The 21,588-nt window shown below is 42.7% G+C and overlaps 1 protein-coding gene across 2 annotated transcripts; it reads left to right on the top strand.

Moving 5' to 3' along the window:
• The first annotated feature begins 1,356 nt into the window (after positions 1 to 1,356).
• Positions 1,357 to 17,410, top strand: SEL1L (SEL1L adaptor subunit of SYVN1 ubiquitin ligase). Of its 2 annotated transcripts, XM_072116729.1 has the most exons (21): positions 1,360 to 1,624; positions 2,029 to 2,057; positions 2,213 to 2,522; positions 3,670 to 3,837; positions 4,113 to 4,218; positions 4,307 to 4,469; positions 5,778 to 5,831; positions 5,916 to 5,975; positions 7,209 to 7,290; positions 7,593 to 7,747; positions 8,079 to 8,135; positions 9,104 to 9,172; positions 9,350 to 9,427; positions 9,761 to 9,823; positions 10,058 to 10,145; positions 10,496 to 10,644; positions 10,771 to 10,936; positions 13,880 to 13,954; positions 14,308 to 14,480; positions 15,889 to 16,017; positions 16,125 to 17,410. In XM_072116729.1, the coding sequence occupies exons 1-21, from the start codon at positions 1,534 to 1,536 to the stop codon at positions 16,350 to 16,352; spliced, it is 2,493 nt and encodes an 830-aa protein (XP_071972830.1). In that variant the 5' UTR covers positions 1,360 to 1,533; the 3' UTR covers positions 16,353 to 17,410. The 2 variants fall into 2 exon arrangements, with proteins under 2 accessions (XP_071972831.1, XP_071972830.1); XM_072116730.1 differs by lacking the exon at positions 3,670 to 3,837 and having other exon boundaries at positions 1,357 to 1,624.
• Positions 17,411 to 21,588: the final 4,178 nt, after the last annotated feature.

Below are 21,588 nucleotides of genomic sequence, written 5' to 3' on the forward strand. Positions count from 1 at the left end.
GCTACCAGGACTACAGGAGGAGCGGGAATCTGTGGATAGAGATAGATTGTCATTTGAGCTCCTGCTCTGGGGCCCCTGATTCTTCCTCTTCAGGGGACCCTGGAGGGAAGATACAATCCAAATTTCTCCATCTTTCTATTGTATTGGTTAACTCAGGACACCAATACAAGTAAAATCTGTGATTCAGAAGGAATCAATAAGTTACTGCTGAAATTGTCATGTTGGCACTTCGCGACATACAAGTAGATTTTGGTTGTAGTTTGGGCACTCTGTCTCCAAAAGGTTCGCCATCACTGCCCTAGAATATGTGAATGCAGCCTTCGGCCAGATTCAAACACACGGGGTCATATTATGCTGGCCCCATCCCCCAGGGCACGTTCACATGTTCCGCTAGCGTCGCATTCAGCTAGCGTCGCACAGGGGTGCACGGGAAACGCATGTGATTGATAACCCGATCGCATGCGTTTCTCCGTCATTTTGCAAATATGCGATGATTATGCGACTACCCCACCTCAATGCCATGTGGGCACAGCCTCTGGAAAAGTGGGCGGGGAAGGGGCGTAAATTTGCAAAACTACAGCAGGTCAGACCCAGCGTAATTTTGCTGGGCAGCTCAGCCACCTGCCACATACATCAAGAAGCCTAAGACTCTGGATGTATACAGCAGGACAGAAGGGGGTGGGGGCGCGGCCATACGGCGGCGCACAAGCGTATAATAAATTCCCACCAGAGGGTTTTTGTTTTTATTTACTGGCTGTACATTTTCCGGTTACTCTAGGTTTTCCAATAAAACCTTGCAGACAATAACATTTGCAGGTGAAACTGTTTTAAGAGACAAAACCTACAAGTAATGTGAGGACTCTACCCTGCATTCATGGAAAGTACCCTTAGATAATAGAAGATTTCATCTCTCATTTTTAAGGTAGCAGAGGAGAGTAAAATCAGAAATTTTAGCACCTTATGACTGCCAAATACCCAGACCACATGAAGCTATATTGACAGAAAAATAGAAAAGTTATAGCTCATAAAGTGCATTGGTGAAAAAAATTGTGAGAAAAGTAAGAAACAGGTGCAGAAGGGGTTAAAATTACTTGGATATTTAACAGAAAACTATGAAAATATTGCATCTATGTAGAGGTAAACATAACTCGCCGGCATATGGTGACTACACTGTCATTGTGAGTTATGTAATATAGAATTCATTTACGGAGGACAACAATTCCCATGAACCGTACCGTATTACGGAGACAGCAGGGAATGTCGGGAGTTGTAGTTTGTTTACTAGCTCTTCGAGACCAATTAGAGAGGGCCATGTAGCCGCACACTGCTGACGAAACTTCAAGGCCGGAATTCCCTCCCGTCCCCTCTGATTGGCTGTCCTGCTGCTCAGGTTTCTTGGTTGGTCCAGGTGGAAGAGCCGAGGCTGCTGATTCGTGGAGGTCTTTGCTCGGCTGGCTCCGGGTTCTGCATTAGGCCGCGGCTAGAGCCAGGGGCTGTCAGTCAGGTTCACTGCGGGGTCAGGTCCGTTGAAGGATGGGAGGCCGGACTGCACGGGCTCTGCTGCTCCTGGGACTTTACTGCACAACAGCTCTGCTGGGGCACGGCACCTCACAGGCTGCAGCCGGTAAGTGACGGGGGAGCCGGTGACAAAAGTGGGGGATAAGGGGAGAGAGGGAGTTCACTGACTGACAGGTCAGGAGGGGAAAGGGGGGTCTCTGACCGACAGCACAGAAAGGGGGGGTCTCTGACAGGTCTGGAGCGTCTCTGACTGACAGACAGAAATGGTGGTCCCTGACAGGTCAGGAGGGGAAAGGGGGTGTCTGACTCATGGGACAGTAGGGGGGTCTCTGACTGACAGGACAGGAAAAGAAAGGGAGCTGTGTCTCCCTGACTGACAGGCATACGTGGTGGGCACGTGGACCTCTGAGTGGCAGGATGGAAGGGGGTACAGCGAGGTCTGATAGGAGCCCATGGTGGGAGCAGGGATGTTACTCAGCAGTGACTGTCATGTTTCTTATCACCTTTCAGATAGTGAAGGAGATGATGATGAGTCCCCGGTGAGTATGGTGCATGTTTTGGGGGGTGTATTTGTGCTTCTTGCTTTGGTTGAACGCTATTTGCTTCCTGTTCTTCCTTCATTTCCTATAACCCTCTTAACATCTGTTCTGGGATGTAGCTACCCATTATGTTTACGGTGTCCTCTTTCTACCAGGAAATATCGGAGCAAGAGCTGCATTACCCCACAGGAGACAAGCCGCTGTATGAGGAGCCCGACACTGAGAAGTGGATGGAGAATGAGATACCCCAGCACAGCCAAGAGTCCGGGATAACTGAGAACCCCCAGATCTCTTCATCTATGGACTTAGACAAGGAAGCTCCCGAAGATGAGGTGGACCCAAATACACAGACTGTCACCTTCCTGGACAATACAGACAGCTTGGAGGGAGGCCTAGGGACTGCAGACACTGGATTCCTGCAGGATGGAAAGAAAGAAGTGGAAAAAGCTGATGTCCAAAAATCAGGTACTGTCGTGGGCAGTGACTGGATATAGTTATTGTGAGGTGTGTGAATTAAATGCCAGAACTACAGGTGTCATGGCTGGCAGCACCAGGCTGTACATCTAACCTAGGAATTTATGTATGCTGCCATTAAATCGGCACCAACCTTTAAACAAACATTGCATAAATTTGTAATACAACAGAGAACAAGTAACACAAGACATTTCATAGTTTTCCCCATTATTGCAGGGGGCATCCACAGACTACAAAAGTTGCAAAGTACAATCATATAATGGCCAGAAATAGTTGTATTCCTCATATATACTTGCTGTACTAAGGCCTGTCCAGACAATATTTAGGTTTGTAACTAGTGTAACTGTGTTGTAGAAATTAATCTCGCAGGTGAAAATAGTAAACTTTCATTTACTTTTGTACCATTTTCTCACCTCGGGGAGCAGTGTATCTGAAATCTGTGTGTGTGTGTGTCCGTGTGTGTGTGTCCATTCTGAAAGCAAAATCCAGGAGTGGAACATAAACAGAAAATTAGAATAATGAAAAGGTTTACATGTCTTTCATTTTTTGGAGCCACGTCCTTTCCTGTATAATGGCATGTGAGGAAATTCATGTAATGCACCGTGTATGGCACCACTGAAATATTACTGATCGGAGTGGGAATCAGTCATTTTTCGTTTCCCTTTAATGTCCCCATGAAGCAGAGCTCTTCTGGTTCTTTCTCCACAGGGTAAATTAACCCCTTCTCCCTGTGAGCAGTCAGGGGTTTCATCATCCAGATGTCTCTGTGAAAGCTCCATGTGTCACTGACTGTGTGTACTGTCTCTGTGCCTAACAGGTGTTGGCTGCGTCACCATTTCCCCTTGAGCTTATTGGCCCACGACAATGAAACTGAGCAGGAAGCCAAATCTCCAGCGTTTCTTATAGAAGTGTGAATGTTATAACAAAGCAATATCTTCATGTTTAAGATGTCTTTGTGCATCAGCACAGCAGAGATTGTCAGAAGTGGACAGTCTTCTCTTTAATATTTACATACCCCCTCCCTAAGTTCTCATTGCTCATTGTGTAACCCAGACCAGAGCTGCACCAAAAGAAGGAGTCAAGCTTGTGGTGGTGGCAGAGAGGTGTTCAGTTTTGTCACAAAATTGTCTCTCATCAGTGATCACAGCTATCGGGGGGACGTCAGATGGAGAGCCATGTCACTTTCCTTTTCTCTTCATGGAAAAGGAATATGAAGAGTGCACATCAGATGGACGCCAGGATGGCCGCTTCTGGTGTGCTACAACTTTTGATTACAAGAGTGACTTGAAATGGGGCTTCTGTGAAAGTAAGTGCCACTTCTCATACATGAATGTCCTCATTATTCATTAGTTTAGTATCTGAGACATTTTACATGTGAACATGGCCTTAAAATGCACATTCCCCAAGTTGCTTGAGCAAAGAAATCTTGTGCTGTTCCAGCCATGGTCTAGACTGGTTCCATATTCTTCATTTTGGGTCTTCTGAAAACCCCTATCATTTAAACCTCTCTTATTACATTAGTGTCATCATACTTGCAGTGCTACCATTGTTGGTTTATATTTAGTTTCTGTTATTTTGCAGCGGAGGAACAGGCCAGCCAAAGACGACAGATGCAAGAAGCAGAGGAACTTTACCTGCAAGGCATGAAGATTCTGAATGAAAGCACAAAGAAGTCTCACAGGAGAGAGTGCGTACTTCTCCCCTTTCACCCCACCCGTGTATTCTCTGTTTTTTGTTTTTCCTTTTTGTCCTTCCTCACATTTTGATGTCTGCAGGGCCTTCCAGTACTTTATGAAAGCTTCTGACATGAATCACCTTAAAGCCATGGAGAAGGTTGCTTATGCGTTGTTATTCGGAGACCCCTTAAAGCAGGATATCCCCTCTGCAAAGGCTCTTCTAGAGAAACTGACTGAACAGGGATCACCTCGAGGGCAGACTGTAAGTACCCAAGATCCTGGAAATAACAGCATTGCCTTATAATAGAAAACACATGAAAATGGATGAAATGTTTGGCTTTGGTTTTATAGTTATTCTGTGTTATTTGCTTTGTGGCATAACATATAGAAGATGCAGTCCTGTACTCTCCTAATTCCCTGGTACATCTGTGTGAATTCTCTATGAGTTCCTTTTAAACTATTTAGCCAGAATTATTTAGGTAAAATAAATGGGTAGGTTAATGTATTTAGAAAGGTCAGGGCAGTGGTGGGCTGTATGCTTGTACTTTGTTGTTAAGGCTTTGAATAGAAGAATGTTGCAGAGGATACGCTCCCACACTGAGCGGGGGATATCTTACGTCATTTAGTGCAGTCAATTTATCCAGGTGTTTAGGGGGTGTTCTCCCCTGCAGCAATTGCACATTTTAACAAGCTTCTGTGTTAGATGTTGAAGGGCAGGTTTATATTGTATTAGTTATGTGTTTTTATCTTATTATCTTGTTATTTACAAACAACACAGGTTATATTTGTCATATGGAGTTGCTATAAAATACATTTAATATAATACTATTCTAATAAATTTTAAACTTAAAGTGAATACTCTTAAGGGGTATGCCATCTGGGCTTTCACATTTAATTTTAACTCTTCTACCATATTAGAAAAAAAAGAATTGTATCTTTGTTAAGATAATTTCCCATAAATGAAGCCCGGTTGTCCCTTAGAAACTAGATAGGTGTCCTTTTATCCAACCACTCCCGCACAGATGGCCAGACATGGGCTGAGCCCTGTCTCACCACGTGGATTCAGTGACCATTACTAAAGGAAAGCTCTGGGACATACAGTAACTCCTGGACATTTCATGTGCAAAAACTATTTGTTTCTTTGTGCAATCACAGCAGTAACGGTGGTCGTATTCAAGGATACGATTTTGCATTAGTTATGGCAAAAACACACAGGAACTAGTCATAAATTGAATCTTTTAACATTGCATTACAGTCCATTTTTATTTTTTTTCATTTAACTTTTTTTATTTAAAACATTTTAAAAAGGGCACTTTCCGCTACCCTGCCCACCATGTACGGAACCAGATGAGGAATAGTGAAATATATTGTACTTCCTAGAGGAACTATTTAATGTACCATGTAATGGACTGGAAGGCTGAAAAAAATGAGTTGTGATAAAACAGCAATTCAGACATTTGGGTGTTGTTCATGTACATCATTAAAGAGTTAATGAGGCAGTTTGGACAGAGTGTTGGCAGTCAATGTATTGCTTAGTTGTACAAATATATCATTTTATATTTCAACTTAGGCTCTGGGCTTTCTCTATGCATCTGGTCTCGGTGTGAACTCCAGTCAGGCGAAGGTAATGGCTTTTACCTTTAGATCTTATCACAGTGTGGGTCTGGATGATGCTCTGACATATAATTGTGACTTTTGGATCCTACAGGCTCTTGTCTATTATACATTTGGCGCTTTAGGAGGAAACCTGATTGCACATATGGTTCTGGTGAGTACAGTATGATACGTTTTGCCACAGATGATCCAGTAACTACTGAATATAGGAATTGTTTATAGTACTGTAGCTGTAAAAACTTGTGTAAAGATGAGCGGGTGTTACTGACTATATCCACTGCTCCAGGCTGCAGCTGCTATAGGTTTACTGGAAGGCCACAATGAGCAGCTATTGCAGAACTTCATGGGGGAGATTCATCACTGCTTCTACGCCAGTTTTCTGTGAAATAGTCGCTAATTTTTGTGCAGTGCAAGAATTTGCTATTAAAGTAACGGATATGCCACCTCCATGCCACATGGTCATGGAGGGGTGGGCACAGGCGCTCCCACCCATGCCAGCGCTCTTTTCAAAAAGTTTGCTGTTTTGGGGGGTATTTTTGTTTTGTTTTTTTTGTTTTTTGCACAAAACTATGCCAAGTCAGATCTGATGTAGTTTTGCCCAGCTGGCATATGACATCTCTCCCACCGCCCCTCCCCGTTTATGTGTATGTAAAATATATGTGTATGTGTGTATAATATATACCGTATATACTCGTGTATAAGCCGAGTTTTTCAGCACAAAAAATGTGCTGAAAAACGTCCCATCGGCTTATACACGAGTCACAAAATACTTAAAAAATAATAGACTTATATACTCACCCTCCGGTGGCCCCGATCTGCAGCGCTGCTCCCCCGATGTCCTCTTCTGCCTTCCCGGCGCCTCTTCTGCCTTCTGTACATCACGCTGGGCGCCGCTGATGACGTCATACTAGGCGCCACCCGGGAGACAGCAATGGCAGCGCCCAGCGCGATGTACAGAAGACGAGCGCAGAAGCCAGAAGAGGACCCGCGCGGACACCGGGGGAGCAGTGCTGCAGATCGGGGCCACCGGAGGGTGAGTATATAAGTGTTGTTTTTTTTTTGTTTTTTTTTTTTTTAATGCTGGGCAGTGCTGTATACTACTGGTGGCAAGCTGGGCAGTGCTGTATACTACTGGGGGCAAGCTGGGCAGTGCTGTATACTACTGGGGGCAGGCTGGCTGTATACTGGGGGGGGGGGTCTGTGACCAATCCATTTCCCACCCTTGGCTTATACTCGAGTCAATAGGTTTTCCCAGTTTTTGGTGGTAAAATTAGGGGTCTCGGCTTATACTCGGGTTGGCTTATACTCGAGTATATACGGTATATATTGTATGTATGTATGTATGTATGCATGCATAATTTAATTAATTTTTTTTTTTTTTTTGCAGGGTTATCGATACTGGGCTGGGATAGGTGTTCTACAAAGCTGTGAATCTGCACTCACTCATTACCGGCTGGTGGCGAATCATGGTAATGTGTACACCGTGTTATATTATGTGAGATGCAGAATGTTATTACATTAGGCATCTACCAGTTCATCTCCAACTGCACACTATTTGGAAGAATGTTTTTTTCCACATTTTAATTATAATTATCAATATATGAATTATATAATTCATTGACATCACTGTTTTTGTGTTCCATACTGCAGAAATTCAAGCTATTAGTAACACAAGAAATATTTATAACCACAAACCAGTTATGATTTTCAGAGATGAGTTCACATTGTTGATACTCAGACTGTGTCTTTACTTCTGTTTGCATTAACACAGTGGCCAGTGACATCTCGCTTACCGGAGGGACAGTGGTTCAAAGGATTCGTTTGCCTGATGAGCTAGAAAACCCCGGTATGGCCAGTGGCATGCTGGAGGAAGACCTGATCCAATACTACCAGTTTCTGGCAGAGAAAGGAGATGTCCAGGCACAGGTCAAGCTCTAAACTAATTTATCTGTATTTATTGTATATCATTTTAATTAACTGCTCTCGAGTTACGACCTGTATTATACGTCAGAGCAGCATTGTGTGTGTGTGTGTGTTTCATTCTCCTGATCAACATTTTGTATCATGTTCTGAAATCTTTTACAATAGAAGCAATATTTTTATTTTTTTTCTTTAAGATGACCGTGTAAAGGTGAGTGCAGCTTTTTGCAGGCTCGTAACTGTTGTGTTTGCTCTCTTTTTGCTATACTACAGCCACTTCATCTCTATATCCATTGACTAGGTTGTTGTTTATTTAATAGTAATCATTTCTCCACAGGTGGGACTTGGGCAACTTCATCTACATGGAGGACGTGGAGTAGAACAAAATCATCAGGTACAAGAATAAATTCAGTTTGCATCCTAAAGGAGCATCATATTACCTTGGCTTTAGCATATTAAATGGTATATGCCATTAAGCCTTTAAGTACATGGCCATAGTTTTCTGCCAGAGTGCATTCCATAATGCACAAAAGTATATGTATCAGGCCAGCAGACCCGTTTTCATGGACTGATTGATTTTTACCCTTTGCATAGTGAAACCATCAGTCCACACATGGGCTAACCTTTGCCACACACCAGAATCTGCACATTTGTGTATAGCAGGTCTAACAACTATAGCCACACATGAATGGGCTAATAATTACAGTCCAAAATAAAACACAGTACAACCCTGACCCCTCTAAAGAGAGCCGCACAGTAGTAAAATTCACAGGAGATGCATAAAATGTACAATTTTAAGGGGGTCAGGATTACATACAGAGGGATATGATTGTCAGAGGAAGAGTGGGACAGTGTAACATTCTGTAAAGTCAGACCACTGAGGGGTTAGGCTAGTGCCTCTGCCTCATTTAAAACTTGATTTTAAAAAGAAGGAAGTCATGGATAACAAATATAACAATATTACCCAAGCTACAGTGCCTGAATCTATGAGTAAGTATCCCAGGTCTTTCCTTGAACTGATACTTTATCATTGGAGAAAGTAGAAATTGCAGGCTTAAAACTCTTAAAAAAAAAAAACAGTCTGCATTGTCCCCAACATTGGATCGTGGCTTTGCACCCTCACTAACAGGAATCCCTGTTGCCAATGAGGCAGTAAATAAGCAGGGGTAAAAGCTTTGTACTGCATGGATATTAGACTTTTATAAGGCATATGATGGAATTAGAAGGATATGGTTCCAGATAAGTAACACTCTGCAGCTATCATGGTATGTAATGCCCTTGTAGCAGACGACTGTGATAGTTGATGGTAGGTAGCAGTTGTCTGCCATTATGTCACCTGGTGATGATTTGATATTTTCACAGAGGGCATTTGAATATTTCAATCAAGCTGCCAACGCCGGGAACTCTCATGCCATGGCTTTCCTGGGAAAGGTGAGTGCTCTCTCAGGATATTTTTGGTTTTCTAAATAATTGTGTCACACGGATCTAGATTTATTAAAGAGTTGTGAACTGCAGCTACTGTTTTCCTCCGCATGCCGTATAGAGCATGAGCTTGTATGTAGTGCAAAATGAAGGATCTCTTCTTATGATGTTCACATGCTTTTCCAGATGTATTCAGAGGGCAGTGACACAGTGCGGCAGAGCAATGAAACAGCGCTTCAGTATTTTAAGAAAGCAGCAGACATGGTATGTGACATGACCAGTAACTAATACTTCTTTAGGATGTCTTTGGTGTGTAATAGGCTGGATGGTGGGTTTATGAACACTGTCTGTGAAACATGTAACTTGCATGGAGAAACCTCTGGTCTATGAAGCACAATGCATAATCTGTAGTTAAATGTTACCAATTGTAAAGATATTTGGAATTTGTGCATAACACAGGTTGATGCCAGTTCTCTGTATTTGTATGGGTAGAATGAAATTACTGAAGAGCAAAGGTACTAGGTGGTAGTGAGGGAATGAATGAAACCCTGTATGAACGAAGTGTTTCTTAAGTTTTGTATTTATCTTTATTGACAGGGAAACCCAGTTGGGCAGAGTGGTCTTGGTATGGCATATCTGTACGGCAGAGGGGTACCTGTGGTAAGTAATAATAATCTTTATATCGCTCCATCAAATTCTGTAGAGTTTTACAGATTATGGGGAAAATATACAAATAAAATAAGATATTACAGAGTAATAACATGTCATATGAAACAATAGGTATACATATTACTGGTGATATGTTTCACACAATATTCTCTGTGTGTGATAATAATCTATTTTCCCCCTGGAGGTGGATTTCTCACTTGGTTTCCTGTGTTTTTCTATTCTTAGAACTATGATCTGGCACTGAAGTATTTCCAGAAAGCTGCAGAACAGGGTTGGGTAGATGGACAGCTTCAACTGGGCTCTATGTACTACAGTAAGTACCAGATATAGAAGTGACATGCATAACTATCAGTAAATTTGTGACATGCTAAAGACAAGGTAACCCCTTAGGGATAAGTAAGGTTGGTAGGTGAGAAATATAAAGGCAGATGGCAGCTCTGATGACAGAAGGATGTAAAGCAGATACAGTGACCAATCCCTAAATACTTAAAAAAAAAGGTAAATCTGGCAATGCCAGTCATTTGGGGGGAAAAGGGAATTTGGTAAAATCCTGTGGTAGTAAGGTTTTGCACATTAGGAAAAATAAGCATTGTGGCCAGGAGGTAATACCAAATGGTGGAATAGGTCCTTAATATGTATATCTGGCTTCTTATCTGCATGTAGATGGTGTTGGAGTGAAGAGGGACTACAAACAAGCTCTAAAGTATTTTAACCTGGCATCCCAGGGAGGTCACATATTGGCATTCTACAACCTGGCTCAGATGCACGCCACTGGCACTGGTGTGCTGCGATCCTGCCAAACGGCAGTAGAAGTAAGTGATCTCTAAAAGCACAGATGCCATAAAATAAATATACAAACATGTCCTTCAATTCTCAGATTATGCATAGAGTGCACAGGTGGCAGAGGTAACATGGTGACATTTTACTCTGTTTTTCAGCTGTTTAAGAACGTCTGTGAACGTGGCCGATGGTCTGAGAGGCTAATGACTGCGTATAACAGTTACAAGAGTGGAAACTCCAACGCTGCTGTAATTCAGTACTTGTTACTGGCCGAGCAGGGATATGAAGTGGCGCAAAGTAATGCAGCCTTTATTCTGGACCAAAGTAAGAAACTCATAAGTGGAGCACTGAAATGGTTTAAAACAACTTGGTGACACATTTTGCAGGAACTTATTAGGGGTTAAAAGGTGCATTTACAAATCCAAGTTTTTCCTGTAGCATTTAAAGTCAAACCCCGGCAGTGTATAAGGGACAAACCGTATCATGGACAGGTGCTACTTCTCCATTTTTGCCTTAAAACACTGTATTAAAATAAGCTTGAACATGTTAGTCCACTCTGACCAAAGAGGAACATGTAGTAGGGTGCATTTCTGTACACCGTGTTTAATGGAAATCTTCCATCAAAATAAATCCTGATAAACCAGGGACACTTACTCATAGATCCAGACACTCATTCCTTCTAAAATGAACTTTTAAAATTATGCTAATCAGCCTGCAGGGCTCTGGAGGTTGTTTTTTGACGTTTGTCTCCCCACGTCCTGCTGCTGCTAGATTACACAGGCTGAGGGAGAGAGCAGGGGGAGGGTGATTTGCTTTCTGCTCAGCCGGTGAATATGCAGCACTGAGGGGCTCTGGTAATGCCCCCAAGAGACCTTATGGCTCAGCATCATTGTAGAAGTTGGTTTTAAAAGGAAAAAGGCCATGGATAGCAAATATAAGAAAATCTATGTATCTATGAGGAAGTGTCATAGTTTTATCATGGTTTATCATGCATGATTTTGATGGTAGATTTTCTTTAAGCTAACGTCAGAAGGGGAGCTTTCAGTAGGGAGAAGTATTTAGTTTTCATTTCCAATTCTCCATAACCCATTGTCCTAGCATACGGGTCAGCAAGTCTCAGTATAGCACAGCCCTTTCTTCCCCACATTATATTCCTCTTCCTGTGTGTCTGTACACTATCATTACAGCACTCCACCTCAATCCCCAGTAATTTCTTGTTTTCCCTCGGTAGCATCAGGAGCTGTTCATCCTCCCCCTCCACCCCCTGTCTGTGTATCCTGCACACATCTATTTCCAAGATTGCTGCTTGTTCTTCCACTTTGTCTGCACATGACAGACAGCCTGGGAAGAAGTTAATATCAGTTCCTTCCTTTCACCTCATCTTACTGCATAATGTAATTCGTAATGTGAGTAAGCACAGGGCATAGCAGACCTGTATCTCGCTACTGTTCACTTCCATCCAGCCTGTGATGTCTGCATCCATGTGATAGTGCAAGGAGAGGCTGATTTCTTTGCCCTCTTTCACCCATCCCAGTGCAGGGGATGTACCCGTCCATTCAGTGAGGCTGTTGTATTTGATACATACAGTGGCAAAATCTTAGCCAGGAAATGGCACATAACCAGATAGACGGGAATCTTCACAGAATTGCCAGAAAAGAAACTTAACCCAGTGCTTTTTACATGCTTGTTCTTAGCGTGTTTCTGACCTGCAGGAATTTTTTCACAGTGTCCCTAAAATGTCCCCTTAAAAGCCCACATCCAACCCACTGCTGGAAAATGTATACCTGAATAGAATGAAAACAGGGGGCATGTAGTATTATGATATAGTATGCACATGCAAGTAAGTGCTGCAAACAGTATAAGCCACTAAAAGACGTTTAAGGACCACTGGAATAATATATGCCTAATAGCCAACCTATCACTCAAATGAACCTCGTCCATAAAATACTTCTGTATGTAAGAAGCAAGCAGCGCAAACCAGAAAAGCCAAACCCAAGTATATATACCTGTTGCCCAGATCGCGAAATGTAGTGGGAAGGAAGGTGGGAAAATACCCCACGCGTATCGCTTCCAAAAGTAGCTTCCCCAGGGGATAAAAATGCCCCATGCGTATCGCTTCCAAAAGTAGCTTCCCCAGGGGATAAAAATGCCCCATGCGTATCGCTTCCAAAAGTAGCTTCCCCAGGGGATAAAAATGCCCCATGCGTATCGCTTCCAAAAGTAGCTTCCCCAGGGGATAAAAATGCCCCATGCGTATCGCTTCCAAAAGTAGCTTCCCCAGGGGATAAAAATGCCCCATGCGTATCGCTTCCAAAAGTAGCTTCCCCAGGGGATAAAAATGCCCCATGCGTATCGCTTCCAAAAGTAGCTTCCCCAGGGGATAAAAATGCCCCATGCGTATCGCTTCCAAAAGTAGCTTCCCCAGGGGATAAAAATGCCCCATGCGTATCGCTTCCAAAAGTAGCTTCCCCAGGGGATAAAAATGCCCCATGCGTATCGCTTCCAAAAGTAGCTTCCCCAGGGGATAAAAATGCCCCATGCGTATCGCTTCCAAAAGTAGCTTCCCCAGGGGATAAAAATGCCCCATGCGTATCGCTTCCAAAAGTAGCTTCCCCAGGGGATAAAAATGCCCCATGCGTATCGCTTCCAAAAGTAGCTTCCTCAGGGGAAGCTACTTTTGGAAGCGATACGGGTGGGGAATTTTTTCTTAAATCTTCCTTCCCACTACATTTTGGCGATCTGGGCAACAGGTATATATAATGTTGTCATTCCATCGTGGTATACATTTTCCAGTAGTGGGTTTTTGCAGGGGACATTTTAGGTGTGTATACAATTTGATGGTCGGCATATGTCTAGCTTTTCATGCGGTTATCGAATTGTGCAGGGTGTCTCTACTACTTGCAAGTGATGTGACTGAAAAGAACCCTACACAAAACTGTAGGGATTAATCAAAAACAAGTTGCACATACAAGAGCAATGCATTTTTCACTGATCCATTGTCATACAAACGATAGACCACAGTCATGAGTCTTTGCAGTACACAGTAAAAGCTGATCAAACACACATGAAAATGTGATGGAAAATGTCAATTTTTCACTGTGGGAATTCTGATTGAATCCTGCAATGCTTATGTGAAAGAGAAAGTTTCTTTGATGTTAAACACAAACCCCAATTTTGACCCGTAAACCTCTTAATGCAGGATCTGATCTTTCTCTAGGCTGCATATCAGACACTGCTTATATGGTATTATCCCCTTTTCTCCTACAGAAGAAGCTAGTCTATTTGGTGAAAACGAGACCTACCCGAGAGCTCTCCTGCACTGGAACCGGGCAGCTGCACAAGGTAAGTACATCTATTTACGTTATTCATTTTTTACCTGATTCTTGGGCCCTGCTGTATCTGTATGAGCAGTGGCACAAGGTGAAGTCTGCAGTGACCTCTTTCAGCATTGCTGCAACTACGCTCCTGCTTCTGCAACCTCTCAGGATAGCACATGGATAAATCCATTTCTATGGCTCTCACAATCACGCAGACCTGTGCCATCTTTTATTGTTTGTTATTGGCATATGGGTGGACCACAGATCCATTGTTTGCGGCTGGAGTTCTGCACAAATTCAGTAGCATCTGAGATGTGACTTTCATTATTCTGTAGCATTTAATGGCCATATCCCTGTTCTCTGCCCACTCTCTTCTAGGATATACTGTGGCCCGGCTGAAGCTTGGAGATTACCATTTCTATGGTTATGGAACGGAGGTAGATTATGAAACGGCCTTTATTCATTACCGCCTGGCATCCGAGCAGCAGCACAGCGCACAGGCTATGTTTAATCTGGGGTACATGCATGAAAAAGGCCTGGGTATTAAACAGGTGAGTCCCAACATTCACCGTAATGCAGTGTAGTAGAGATCAATCTATATGGACATCTGTACCACTTTAATTAGCAATTCTGAGGTAACTTGGCATGTTGTCACAGGCAACAAATCCAGTGAAACTTTTGTCCATGGCATCCATAATTATCACGAAAGGTTAAACTTTATCTTATCTCCTCAAGGCAAACCTTCAGATGTAAAAGAGCTTTCGTCTTATCTTGAAATAGGACGTATATGATCAAAACTTAATCTTTTAAATCAGGAGAGGTAATAAGTTTGACCGTTTTATGAGAACCATTGAAAAACCACATTTGCGCCATTTTCTTGTGGGCTTGGATTTTAATGGTTTTCACTGAGCGCCCCAAATAACATGTCTACTTTATTCTTTGGGTCAGTACGATCATGTAGATACCATATTTGTATAGGTTTTATAATGTTTTCGAACATTTACAAAAATTAAAACCTTTACAAAAAATAAATTCTTCATTTTGCCGTCTTCTGGTGCTAATTACTGTACTTTGATATACAGAGCTGTGGGTGGTGTCATTTTTTTACAACTTTTGATGACGTTTTCAGTGCTACCATTTTGAGGACTGTACAACCTTTTGATCACTTTTTATTGAATTTGGCAAAAATGTGACACGACTTTGGGCGCTACTTTCCTTTACAGGGTTTAATGCCGAGAAAAACCTTTATTATGTTTTGATAGACCGGACGTTTTGGGATGCGGCGATATATAACATATTTATGATTTTTACTGTTTATTTATACTTGTATTCGCTCTAGGGAAAAGGGGGTGATTTGAATTTTTAGGGGTTTTTTAAAATTATTTTTTACTATTTTTCACTATACAGTATGGCAGTATATGGGGATTTTGCACATCATCTGTTACAATGTGCAAATCGCACACTGTAATAGAAAGCCTAAAACATGATAGCCTTGGATCTTTGTGTGACCCGAGGCTGTCATGGCGGGGAGCGACAATCCAATCCAAGATGGCGGGGCCAACATGCCGCCGGCAGCTTTGCCAGCAGTGATCAAAGGGTTAACACCCGCAATCAGTGCTGGCGACAGTGTTTGCTCCATTGTGTAGTATGAAGATGAGCCCGCTTCATACAATGCCCCACCCCCCTGGCCTCGTCTGCTACTTGATGTTCAGGAACTCTAGCCCCTCTATGATCTAGTTTTACACAATGTTACATTGTCCCGCCCTCCCCCTGCTCCCTCAGCATTTGTGCAGGGAGTAAGTAGCTTATAATGTGGTTTATAATGCTTGAATTTAATGGTGGATTTCTTTCAGTTGTAATGGTGATCGCAGATTACCAGATGATGAAACATTGATCTGTAAGTAGCAGGACTGTGTTTTTCTATTTCATGTATACTCCTCTCATTTCCCTCTTCCACAGGACATCCATCTTGCCAAGCGATTTTATGATATGGCAGCTGAGGCCAGCCCTGATGCCCAGGTTCCAGTCTTCCTTGCCCTCTGTAAGCTTGGCTTCCTGTACACTTTCCAGTACCTGGATGATCTAAATGTAAGAATGGAAGTAATAATCATCGAAGGAATGTTCCATCTCATGCAAGTATACTGTAAGTGTAGGGAGTATAAGCAGAACTAAACTGTTCCCCTTCCTCTGATCAGGTGAAAGAAATGTTGTCACAAGTGGATATGGATCAGCTGCTGGGACCAGAATGGGACCTTTATCTCATGACCATCATAGCACTTTTACTTGGGACAGTCATTGCTTATCGACAAAGGCAACCCCAGGTAATTCCAAGACCTCCAACACCTGCTCCAAGACAGGCGCCACAGGAACCTCCACAGCAAGAGCAGCAGCCGCAGGAAGCTCAGCAGCCACCGCCTCAGTGATACTTCTGCATCCTGTGACAAAGGACTGACCCAAAGGCTTCCAGGAGACCGGAGCTGAGTTATTCCAGCTTCTGGTCAGGACATATGCAACCACTTGACATCTCCGAGTGACATGAAGCAAGGTCTATTTTTCTTTTTCCCATTCTGTTCGCTGTGTTTATTTTACACGGCAGAGCACAGTCTGTCAGGAATTCCACTATTTATTACAGACTTTGGAGCTTTTACTAAGGCTTTGTCTGCAGAAGGTAAAGGATCAGTATGGCCTTGCCTGTCCCACAGCCATGCCACTGACACTGCTGCCGAAGGACCAAGCAAGTCCTGCAGGTCATCATAACGTTCCCAGATCTGGGACTGTGTCCAGGGTCTAATATGACTACATAGGTCCGTAGTGGACCTCTCTATGCTACAACTATGGCTATGTGTGGGACTGTTGATCAGATGCCATTTCTAAATAATTATTTTTATAATGCGCTCATTAAGAAAATTGCCTCTTTCTCCCTTTTTTTGGGAAGAAAGAATGAGGACTCCTGATATTCTTGGTACCCAATACGGTTTTATATGTCAAGTCACTGCTGATCCATAGATCTCTGCAAGTCTGTGCCCGGCATAACTACCCGAGTCTCTTTTTGATGAGTTTGTATAGGAAATACCTGCTGACAAGTTTTCTCATTTCACTATGGGCTGAAGATAATCACATTTCTCTGGTAGTAATGTCTGGCTGTATGGTGGCCAATATAGGCTGGAAGTGGTGAAGTGAGGTAATGCCCAAAGTTTCAGTTCCCCTTTAAGAAACACAAATTGCTGGTTTTATTTAATTGGACATCAGGATTTTTCCCATCATGCCCTTATCCTCCTGTATTATTGCACTCTGGCACTGGAGAAAGCGTTTTATTCTCCCCATTGTCTGGATTATCAGGACTCTGAAGGAGGATTCTTTTGTGACTGTGGTCCTCACAGATTCATATATGGGACAAGCTGTTGTGCTGCCCTGGGGTCCAGTGGTCTCATCATTCACCCTGGCTTGTGAGTTTTATTTAAGTAATAAAATCAAAAAAGTACAGTGTATGTTTTTGTGTTTTCTTGTTACTAGTGCCATGGGTCAGGATTTTATCAGAGTCCGGTCAAGGTGCAGCCTCTGTTATAAGGTCCTTCCTGCTAGAAGTTTTCTTGAATAAGCTGCTGATAACAGAGAGTTATAGAAGGTCAGAAATCCATTGCATCTCTGCAGTCATTACATGTGCAAGTACACAGATGAAGCACATCACCCAGATCTTACAAGTATATTCAGTGTCTTAAGCTGCCCATATACCTTTTAAGGGCTGCTTTCTGTCAACACCTGGTTCTTCTGACTTCATAGAAATTCATGCTTGGTTCAGCTGGGCCATGGGAAGGAAAAAAAACTAGTAAAATCATAGTTTTATCTGCAGGCTGCGGTGTAAAGAAAGGAGGTTTTCACTATTTTGATCAAGTCCATGGCCATTTACATGTAGAGACAATGGGGCATCTTTATCAGGGCTGTGGAGTAGGAGGTTTGGCTTACCGACCAACTCCTCAATTTCCCTAACTTTGACTCCGACTCCTGTATACATGGAGCATGTTTAAACGGAACCTGTCACCCGAAATGTCATTTTTAGCTGCTGACAGGTTCCAATAGCATATGAAATGCTGATTTTAAAATTTCCTTTGTTGGCAGAGTGCAGAGTTGGACTGTGCACCACATTTATTACTGTGACTAGAGAGAATTTTGTTGCACGCTGGGGCCCATATTTATTAAAGCCCCTGCGCCAGTTTTATGTCTGACTTTGCACATTTTTTTTTTTAGTGTAAACTGCTTACACATGTAGTGAAGTGTCCGCCACACATTTGTGTGCTGAACTATACCCAATGCAATACAAAATTCGGCACTAAAAGGGTTGCTGTGCACATTCGGACCATGCAACACATTTAACAAGCAAAGTCCGACAGAATTGTCGTGCTCCCTATGTTGAAGGTGCACTTTATCAGAGCAGTGCAGGGGCCACAGATTGATGAATCTATCGCCCCCTACACACTAGTGCAGTTTGCACTGTTTTTGATAAATATGGGCCTCTTTGTTAAAGACGCACCAAAAAAAAAGTGCAGCCACATTAATGAAAATCATTCGCCAGTTTTGATGAATTTGGCGCACTCTACAGGCTCACCTATATCGTCCATGGGAAGGGAAAAAAAAACTAGTAAAATCATATTTTTAGCTGCAGGCTGCGGTGTAAAGAAAGGAGGTTTTCACTATTGTGATCAAGTCCATGGCCATTTACATGTAGAGACAATGGGGCATCTTTATCAGGGCTGTGGAGTGGGAGGTTTGGCTTACCGACCAACTCCTCAATTTCCCAAACTTTGACTCCGACTTCTGTATACATGGAGCATGTTTAAACGGAACCTGTCACCCAAAATGTCATTTTTAGCTGCTGACAGGTTCCAATAGTGTATGATATGCTGATTTTAAAAATTTCCTTTGTTGGCATACTCAATAATTTTGGAAATGTTTATTTTACATTACCTGTCAGCAGCGTGTCCTGAGATGAGGGGAGCTGAAAAGATTAGTGCCCACAATATAAGGAGGTTTGAGGGGGCTACCAGATAAGATGTGAGGGGCCACAATATAAAAGGGTATTCGGGTCCACAGTATGAGGAGGATATGAGGTCACATTATAAGAAGGGCTGAGAAGCCACAATATGAGGCGTAGATGAGAGCGGCCATAATATTAGGAAGAGATGAGGGGCCACAATATGAGGGGCAAAAATATGAGTGAGTGATGAGATGGGGCCACAATAAGACCTGGCAGAGGCATGGATTGCTTTTATTAAATGTTCATACCTAATGCTGGACCTAAAGTCCATGATTTCAAGTGCAGTTCCCCCTCCCTGAACGTAAATGTGTTTAGACCGATATGCCTGTGTCTGGTAAGTAACAACAAGTGTTGTTTTGTTTGTTTGTTTTTTTTTTTTAACACGTTACTATTTCCCAAAACACAAGCATTAGGTGCAAACCTATGAGTTTAGGGAGTTACTCTAAATGCGCTTTTATGCATTTTAAAATGTAATTCAGTGGCATCTTGTGAACATGGCGGGCATCACACAATGGGTGCATTTATTAAAGCGTTTGTGCCAGTTTTCTGTCTGAAAGAACGTGCAAACTGCACATGTATTTATAGTGTCTGGCTATATGATGACTAATATTATGTCATGGCTGCACCATAAAGGGGTGTTCCAGTGCAGAGTTGGACTGTGCACCACATTTATTATTGTGACCCGAGAGAATTTCGTTGCCCCTTTACCAGTTTTATGTCTGAATTTGCACATTTTTTTTTCATTTCAAACTGCTTACACATGTAGTGAAGTCTCTGCCACACATTTGTGTCGGGGCTGAACTATACCCAATGCAACACAAAATTCAGCACTAAAAGGGTTGTGGTGCACATTCGGACCATGCAACACATTTAACAAGCAAAGTCTGACAGAATTGTCGTGCTCCCTATGTTGAAGGTGCACTTTATCAGAGCAGTGCAGGGGCCACAGATGAATCTATCGCCCCCTGCCGCCGTATTAATGAAAATCATTCGCCAGTTTTGATGAATTTGGCACACTCTACAGACTCCACAGGTAAACTGCACATCGTACAGACTGCACTAGTTTTTATAAATGTAGACAAATGTGTTAGCACCTCATCAACTATAGCTGCATTTTTTTTACCATTTTTTTTTTTTTTTAAATGGTTTACCATGTTTTTGCTGTGAATTATAACTCAAACCCATTGTGGACAGGTTAATACATCTGTCCTGTTTTCTGTATTATATTACATGCTTGTATTGTAGACAGAAGCGGAGGTTGCATTTATAATGGTGATGGACACCCCATTACACATGACTAGGATATGATAATCTGCATGAAAGCGGCATCGATACCGCTTGCTCATGGATTTCTTGCATATTACCTTATATACTCGAGTATAAGCCTAGTTTTTCAGCACAAAAAATGTGCTGAAAAACCCAAACTCGGCTTATACTCGAGTCAAAAAAATAAATATATCTAAACTCACCTTTCCGGCGACCCCTGTATATCTTTTGTGCGATCTGTCCGGCAGCAGGCTATATACACTGGGGCAGGGTCTGGCAGGCTATATACACTGGGGCAGGGACTGGCAGGCTATATACACTGGGGGAGGGGCTGGCAGGCTATATACACTGGGGGAGGGGCTGACAGGCTATATACTGGGGAGGCTGTGACCAATGCATTTCCCACCCTCGGCTTATACTTGAGTCAATAGGTTTTCCCAGTATTTTGTGGTAAAATTATGGGCCTCGGCTTATACTCGGGTCGGCTTATACTCGAGTATATACGGTATTTTGAAAAGCTCAATGAAAAAAAATAAAAGGTACACAACATTTTGCACTGCCTGGGCAAAACTAGCTACATTTTTCAACTTTTCCAAACTGTGTTCATGTATTATATGACCTCCTGCAAATGGATGTCTATATTTATCTATATGTGCTAGCCATACTTTCAGCAGCCTGCACATGTCTCCGTGAATTTCTAATGGTTCACATGATTGTAGTTTCTATGGCCCCGTGCATGAGCTGACTGCCCAAGCCACAGAATCTAGAGACGCTCCTATTCCTGCCCATATTTGCAGCTTGCAATGTCTTTTATACTGTGATCTGCACATGCTATTGACTCACTGGCTACAAACAGACCACCAGTTAATTGTTTGTTGCCCTTGAAAAGCACATGTGAAAGTGGCCGGATGTGCAGCCGAATTTCTGAAGGATAATCGGTATGGAAAAGCTGGATATAGCACCCTACACCTGCAGTCAGCCAGGGTCATCATTCTGTTCTGCAAGCTTCTGCTACAAATGCAAGTAATGCAATGACGCCGTCTTGGTTCCTGAGTCACAAAATTGGAGCAATTGGTGGATGCCCCCCACGTACTCCCTTGGTTCTCATGGCCAAGGATTTCATATTCTATAGGGTTTCTCACTGCTCTAATTGTTCATTGTCACCTGCTTTTCCAGTGTTACTGATAATTGTGTCCATACACTCCGCAAAGAGGAACAGTGTCCTTCCAGATCTGTATCACAAGGCGGACACCCTGCTGTTTGTTATTCCTGTGTATCACAGTATTTTCCCTGGAACCAATACTTCCGTATGTATCTGGAAGAGAGAGCCATTAAAAGGTGCCACTATTTTTCATCCTAGA

This window comes from Engystomops pustulosus, chromosome 7 (genome assembly GCF_040894005.1).
Source record: "Engystomops pustulosus chromosome 7, aEngPut4.maternal, whole genome shotgun sequence".
Taxonomy (NCBI): domain Eukaryota; kingdom Metazoa; phylum Chordata; class Amphibia; order Anura; family Leptodactylidae; genus Engystomops; species Engystomops pustulosus.

Coding starts and splice junctions, on each gene's coding strand:
- SEL1L (XM_072116729.1), top strand. CDS start 1,534: ATGGGAGGCCGGACTGCACGGGCTCTGCTGCTCCTGGGACTTTACTGC. Junction 9,173..9,349: donor CCATGGCTTTCCTGGGAAAG/GTGAGTGCTCTC, acceptor ATGCTTTTCCAG/ATGTATTCAGAGGGCAGTGA. Junction 13,955..14,307: donor GAACCGGGCAGCTGCACAAG/GTAAGTACATCT, acceptor ACTCTCTTCTAG/GATATACTGTGGCCCGGCTG.